This window comes from Austrofundulus limnaeus, unplaced genomic scaffold (assembly GCF_001266775.1).
Source record: "Austrofundulus limnaeus strain Quisiro unplaced genomic scaffold, Austrofundulus_limnaeus-1.0 Scaffold201, whole genome shotgun sequence".
NCBI lineage: Eukaryota > Metazoa > Chordata > Actinopteri > Cyprinodontiformes > Rivulidae > Austrofundulus > Austrofundulus limnaeus.
In genome coordinates, this window is record NW_013952603.1 from 143,344 (window position 1) to 150,548 (window position 7,205).

General features: G+C 38.8%; 1 protein-coding gene across 1 annotated transcript in view; it reads right to left on the reverse strand.

Annotated features, from left to right (window-relative positions):
- Positions 1 to 708: 708 nt before the first annotated feature.
- Positions 709 to 7,205, reverse strand: part of ppp1r16a (protein phosphatase 1, regulatory subunit 16A) — a 21,562-nt gene continuing 15,065 nt past the window's right edge. The window contains exons 4-11 of the mRNA XM_014018756.1: positions 6,334 to 6,479; positions 6,121 to 6,224; positions 3,748 to 3,872; positions 3,468 to 3,593; positions 3,310 to 3,385; positions 3,076 to 3,205; positions 2,826 to 2,988; positions 709 to 1,720 (exon numbers count right to left, since the gene is read on the reverse strand). Of these exons, the coding sequence (XP_013874210.1) occupies positions 1,187 to 1,720; positions 2,826 to 2,988; positions 3,076 to 3,205; positions 3,310 to 3,385; positions 3,468 to 3,593; positions 3,748 to 3,872; positions 6,121 to 6,224; positions 6,334 to 6,479 (1,404 nt within the window). The 3' untranslated portion in view covers positions 709 to 1,186. The remainder of the gene's footprint in view (positions 1,721 to 2,825; positions 2,989 to 3,075; positions 3,206 to 3,309; positions 3,386 to 3,467; positions 3,594 to 3,747; positions 3,873 to 6,120; positions 6,225 to 6,333; positions 6,480 to 7,205) is intronic.

Genomic DNA, 7,205 nt, shown 5'->3' on the forward strand with positions numbered 1-7,205 from the left:
ATAATATTTCGAGATTAAAGTCATAATATTTCGAGATTAAAGTCATAATATTACGAGATTAAAGTCATAATATTATGTGAATAAAGTACAAGATTTAAGACATAATATTATGAGAATTAAGTCGCAATATTACAGGATTAAAGTCATAATATTACGAGATTAAAGTCATGATATTACAAGTTTAAAGTCGTAATATCACAAGATTAAAGCCACAATAATACGAGTTTAAAGTTGTAATATTACGAGATTAAAGTCATAATATTTCGAGTTTAAAGTCGTAATATTACGAGAAAAAAGTCCTAACATTCTTGCCTTTACATGAAAAAGTATGCAGTTATCACTGCATTAAAATGAGAAATGTTGAGCAACTTGTCAAGTTGTTCTTTAGTATTGCTATAAATAAATAGTTAAATTTTTTAGCACATTAGCATCAAATTATCAGTAACAGGACTTGGAAATTGTGCAAACGACTATAAACTGAAGCCATATTGTAATTAATGGATGCACTGACAGATTTAGTCATCACGTAGCTAATATGGATGAAAGCATATTAATCTAACAGTGACGAGTCATCATGGACTACTTTATAAACACAGACACATGTCTGTACACAGCAGCTGTGAGGAAAATAAGGAGGAAATGAGGAATGAGAAATGGACATGTCATGTAAGATTATGACTTTTTTTCTCGTAAAATTATGACTTTAATCTCATAAATTTATTACTTTAATCTCGTAATAATAATAAAAAATCGTTGTGTGGTCCTAATACTCCGTTGTACTGTGGTGTTTAAGTCTTGAACAGCATTTACGTCACATTTGGGTTTCATTTAACCTAAGCATGTGATTTAATTCTAACCTTACATTTTTAATCCATCTCTTCCTGTTAGTGGAAGTGAAGAGGACAGGTGTTTTGAGCTGTGGAAMAGTAAAAAGTCGTGGAAACTGTTGTGAGAGAGACTTTCATGATTGTCTTCAGACTAAGGTGTTTTGGCCGAGTCAACTCTATCACCTTCAGAAAACTGGATGCTGAAAGGCACGTTATAAAGTAGTGAAACTGAATAACCTGAAGCCTAAAACATGCTCTGCTGTGAGACGACTGCACTGTGAGCTCAGCTTGAATCTTTTTAATCATCTTGGTTTTATCAGATGTTTGTCTTGGTGTGCTCAGTTCCTGTTCTCTGAGGTCTACATGAGGCCACAGCAAGGCTCTTTATTGTTGGTCTGTTCCTCTTCGGGGGCCCGAAGTTTYAGTAATGGAGGATCTCCGCTGGCTGGGGTGAAGTACACCTGGCTGGGGGAGGCCTCCTGCTCTGCTGCAGGGGTCGTTTGAGTGTCTGATTGAGTCTGAGGGGTTGAGGATGTTTGGGCTGCTGCGGCAGGAGGTTCCTCCTCTTCTATAGGAGAAGGAAGAGGAGGAGGAGGCGCTGGGTACTTGTTGAGTTTAGCAGCAGCCCGCTGGCGTTTCAGGTCAGCCAGGGTGTGGTGCGACTTCTCCAGAGTCATGCTGTCTGCAGCCTCGCCCTCTGAATACCCGGCTCCAGACGCAGGGCTGAGCTGGTAGGAGGCGCTGCGGTCCATGTAGCCCCCACCAGTCCACAGCTCTCCAGGCACAGAGGCAGCCAGAGAGACTGAAGTCTCCCCGTTTTCTAAACTGGATGAAAACTTCCTGTCGGCAACCTCTAGTTCCTCTAGACGTGTTGCTGCTGCACCACCGGTAACCTGAAACAGAACACAGGTTAATCAAGTGGTTCTCTTAACTCGATGAAAGTAAAAAAACAAGAAATAAACCATTTAATATGAAAATCTGAAACTGAGTTTTTAAAGCGAAAAAAACAACAACTAGAAGCTTAAAGTAGCAAAACACTAGCTTAAATTACAAAAATCTGGCTAAAAGCAGCAAATGTCTAGCTGAAATCAATGTAAGGTTAGCTTAAAGTAGCAAAACGCTAACTTAAAATAGGAAAATATGGCTAAAAGTAGCAAAATGCTAACTTAAAGTAGGAAAATCTGGCTAAAAGTAGAAAATGTCTAGCTGAAATCAATGTAAGGTTAGCTTAAAGTAGCAAAACGCTAACTTAAAGTAGGAAAATATGGCTAAAAGTAGCAAAATGCTAACTTAAAGTAGGAAAATCTGGCTAAAAGTAGAAAATGTCTAGCTGAAATCAATGTAAGGTTAGCTTAAAGTAGCAAAACGCTAACTTAAAATAGGAAAATATGGCTAAAAGTAGCAAAATGCTAACTTAAAGTAGGAAAATCTGGCTAAAAGTAGCAAAATGCTAATTAAAGTAGGAAAATATGGCTAAAAGCAGCAAATGTCTAGCTGAAATCAAAGTAAGGTTAGCTTAAAGTAGCAAAACGCTAACTTAAAATAGGAAATATGGCTAAAAGTAGCAAAATACTAACTTAAAGTAGGAAAATATGGCTAAAAGCAGCAAATGTCTAGCTGAAATCAAAGTAAGGTTAGCTTTAAGTAGCAAAAGATGTGTTAAAATTGGCTTGACGCTAAAAGCTTTAGAGTGTTAGCAACAAGCTAAATGCAGCAATGTGCCAAGCTAAATGCTAAAGCAGCAAGAAGTTAGCTGAAACTAGCAACAGGCTAGGCCCAAAAAAGGCAATAAAAGACAAAAACAGAGCAAGTTTGCAGATTTTAAAAAGAACAATGTATTTCTACAGGGAAAATATTGTTCAATAAAGTTAAATATTCATAAACTTTAGAAAAATCACAAGTCATAGCTTCCATCTCCTCCTAAATTAGATAAATTAGCACAAAGTATTCAGAAGCATTTAGGTTGCAAACAAACAAACAAACAAACAGACTAGTCACCATAACGGCGTGTTGGTGCAGCTCATTATCAGTTTGTCTGTCTTCATCATCATCCTGCGGTTCAGGCTGCCGGCCACGCTCCTGCCACACCATGGCCTCTTTCTGGTGCTCCCTCCGGTACAGACTGGACCGCTCATTAACACTGACACGACGCACCACCTTACTGCAGGAACAAATGAAAAATACAGAGTCAAAATAAATAAATAAGACACTGCTCTGAGCCGTGTTCACCCTCTGGTTTCTCTCTTACCCTCTGCTTCCAGTGCTGGATACTCCTCTCTGCAGCGTGCCTTTCTGCTTGTCCTGACTCTTCATGATGGCATCGTGTTTGTGCTTCAGGTCCGTCAGTTTGGCTCTTACCTCATCGTCCATACACACATCTGATAAGGAAACAACAGGACAGTTTCATCGTTACTCACTGATTTAATCATCGAGTGTTTTATTCTAAAAGAAGAACAATAAAATAAAAACACTGAGGTCTCACCTAGAGGTGTCTCGTCTAGGACAGACTTAGCATTTAGATTGGCTCCGTGGGCTACTAGCAGTTCCACAACTTCAATCTGTGGAACAAATGAAAATAAAAAGCTCATGTGACAGTTTCAAACCAGCTTCGTGTGTTTATGGTTCGGGTGCAGTACACACCTGTCCCCAGCAGGCGGCAGCGTGTAGCGGTGTCCACCCGTCRGAGTCTTTCAGCTCCAGCTGGACCCTGTTCTCTATCAGCTGCTCTGCTACAGACATGTAGCCGTTGGCAGATGCAATGTGGAGCTGAGAGGGATTAAAACAGAGAGTTTTACTTTTACAGAGTTTACTATTAACCGAACAATACGTATGACCGTTTACAAGTTCTCCTGCTGATACTGGAACGAAATAAACACTCAAGACTGCAGCTGGGAACAAAGTTAAATCACGACAGTCTCACCAGTGTTGCTCCATTATTGTCTTGTGCGTTTAAATCGGCTTCACTCTGGACCAGAGCCTGAACGTCAGCCAGCATTTTCTTCTCTTTAGCTTTTCTGCATTCTTTTATACGGTCTTGAGTTATCCCTGTACAAGAAACACACACACACACACACACACACACACACACACACACACACACACACACACACGCGTAAGTTAGTTACGTTAAGGTCTAAAACGTATCTCTTCTATTTGTTTACTTGTTTGATTTGAAATTTGACAGGCAGGAAAAACTAAATCAGGTTTAAGAACCTAAAGTAGACATACAGTATATATTTAAATCCTTCCTTTTCACATTTAAATCATTCAGTTGGGRTCCTTTATAAAGTGGAACTACAATGCTTTGGTTTGAATTCCTCCTTACAACTTTCACTCCTTTTCTGATGAGTGTCTCAAAGCAGCTGGTTTTGTTGCTGTTTCAAGGTGCTTCAAGCCCCGCCCCCCTCCGGCTTCCAGACCGGTCCACTCCACAGGGTTCCTACAGCTTAAGGCCAGTTAAATTTAAGACTTTCCCCCCAGAAACATATCTAAGCCAATATGATGTTATTGTAAGAACTTGTTGCTGTTATTAGCTAAAGTTAGCTCTTTTTTTAAGCTGAGTACATAATTTTTGTAGCTAATACAACTTATTTCTGCTAAATTCAGCAAACATGTGCTCCTTATGCTAATCAAAACATTTCCAACTACATTTTAGCTGTTTTACTGATAATGTTAGCTGTTTTAGCTATTTTTCTACAAATGATGACTTTTCTAGTAGTTTTCTGCAGTTTTGTTCTGCAATTTTTTTAGTTTTACAACACTTTCACCATCTCTGTAACTTTTTTCAACTCATTTCTGCTACCTTTAGCTTATTTTTATGCTAATTATAGCATTTTTAGCTATTTTAGCTAAAATTCTGCTATTTGACTCCAATAYTCAATTTTATTGTAATTATTTCTGCTAATTTGAGCTGTTTATGTTTCTTACAGTTTTCTGCTATATTCTGTTTTTAAGCATTTAGATTTTTATCTGTTTTCTGCCTTTTTAACTATATTTATGCTCATTCCTATGGTTTTTCTGCAAAGTTATGGATTTTTTGTTCCTTTCAGCTTTTCAAATTGAACTTGCAATAACATTTTTGCTACTAAACATGTTCAGCTCACTTTCAGTAGCTTTCATCTAAGATTTCAACAAGTAGCATTCAGACTAGCATTTTCCCAGGAAATTCAATTCTCTAGTTAAACATAAAAAAGTACTTAATTTTGTTAATTTAAATCAGTAACATTTGAAATTCAGTATATCTTGTAAATATATTTGACAGTCTTGTAGAAATGAACACATTTGTAATATTTATTAATGTTTATTAATGGTTAATGTCCCGGAGAGAACGGGGAAGAGGTGGGGTAGCTGTGTGAGAGACAGCAGCAGCGTTGCCTCGGCTCTGACGGAGAGACGAGATGAAATTTAGTTCAGTCTGTTGGTTTAGCGGCCTCTCCTGTTGTGTTTGGATGTWTTKTTAAAAGTCTCAAGAGTTTATATGAAACTATGACATATTTCTGAATGCTAAGGAGATTTATTAGAGCTGTTGTCTTCATTGTTCAAACAGAGGTAGGTGCTATTTTTAGCACGCTCCAATAGTGATGTCCGATCTGAGCGACGTCCGCTCTAAAAAGTGAACTGAGCTTGGCCTGGCGGAAGAGCATGTCGGCCCACCACTTATAAAGTGCTGTGGGAAACCCTGCAGTTGAAATAAAATTTAAGACCAACAATAAACACAAATGGGAGAAAAAAACACTTATTTTGGCCAAATGTTTAGTTGCTAGAGGCATTTGTTTAATTRTTTAAAAAGAAAATGCTACCTATTATTTTATTGTTAGAGGCAAATTACAATCATCTTACAAAGTGTTAACATTTTAAGACTGATTTAAGATATTTTAAGGCTGATTAGGTCTTATTTGTAGACTGATAAATTCAATACCTTTTAAGACTTTTTAAGGAACCGCAGGAACCCTGGTCCAGCTTGAGAGAGGGGGTTAACATTTTTTTTAGTGGTGCAGAAGCATCTTATTTATTTAAGTTGGTAAGTTCAGACTTTATTTGGCAGTTCCGTCACATAATTTGATATCAGTTTAGAAAAGGTAATAGAAAGCAGAAAAATGACCCAGACAGAATATAAAGATATCTTCGCAGTACCAGGAAAAACTAGATTCTAATTTTCTGCACTCCTAGAGACTAAGTACACAAAAAAAGCATTTAACAGCTAAAAAAGGTAGATTTTGTATGATATATCCCCTTTAACAGTTAGATGAATCTGACCAACAACAAAAATAAAGTTTTGTTTGGACTCACTGACCCTGCTCACTCATAACCATCTCCATCAGCTCCAGGGTGGCCTCGTCCTCACAGAGGTCATAGGGCATGTTGCCGTCTGTGTTGACGGCCAGCATGTCAGCGCCACTAAGAGCGAACACACACAAATTTAAAAATGGACTACCTGAGCCCACCCCACGCTCCTCTTAGAAAATAAAGGAAAATAAACCACGCTGTATAGCTGGAGCCCACTCACGCTTGAATGAGCAGCTGCACCAGCCCGGTGTGCCCGCAGGTGGCGGCAGCGTGCAGCGGCGTCCACAGCTCGCTGTCGCACGCGTTCACAGAGGCGCCGGCGTCCAGCAGACACTGGACTATTTCCTCAAAGTCGTCGATGCAGCACTGAGAAGGGAAAGCGTGTGAACGTCTGTGAGAACGGCATGCAAATGTGGGTGCAAATGTGACAGGCAAAACAATGAGACAACCACATCAAACGTACAACGCTGCTCAACAAAACTGAGCAAAGAAATGAATAAATCCACACATCACTGCTGCTGCACAGACTGCACTCGCTTGAGAAAATACATTTGCATACATGGCTCTGACCTCTGCTGTGCAAACATCCACGTTTTCCACAAGAAGGAACAGCGCAGATCATTTTTATAAAGAGTTCTCTGTACCGACAAAYGCTCTTCTCATGAGTGAAAACTGGCAAATCTGGATTACTCTGTATAAGGACTGCAATATGAAATACAGGAAACTAGTTGTGTCTAAATCTGAGTGTAAGAAAGCTAACTTCACTTTGCCCAAATARCCTTTTAACTGTAAACAAACCCAAGAACAGTAAAGGCTTAGACATAATATATACAGATAGTACACAGTGAGCTCAAAACAGGGACAGCAAAAACAGAAAAAAAAAAAAAAAAAAAAAAAAAACAATCCCAGGCCTTACAGTGCTGCTGTCGCACTGTGAAAAGGAAAAATACCAGGTAGCGTCAAAGTGTTTATGGACATAAGTGTTTGTTTGTTTTTTAATTACAAGGTTCTTCTCCTAACCGAGCAGGATTAGGCCCTCTGTGTGTGTGTGTGTGTGTGTGTGTGTGTGTGTGTGTGTGTGTGTGTGTGTGT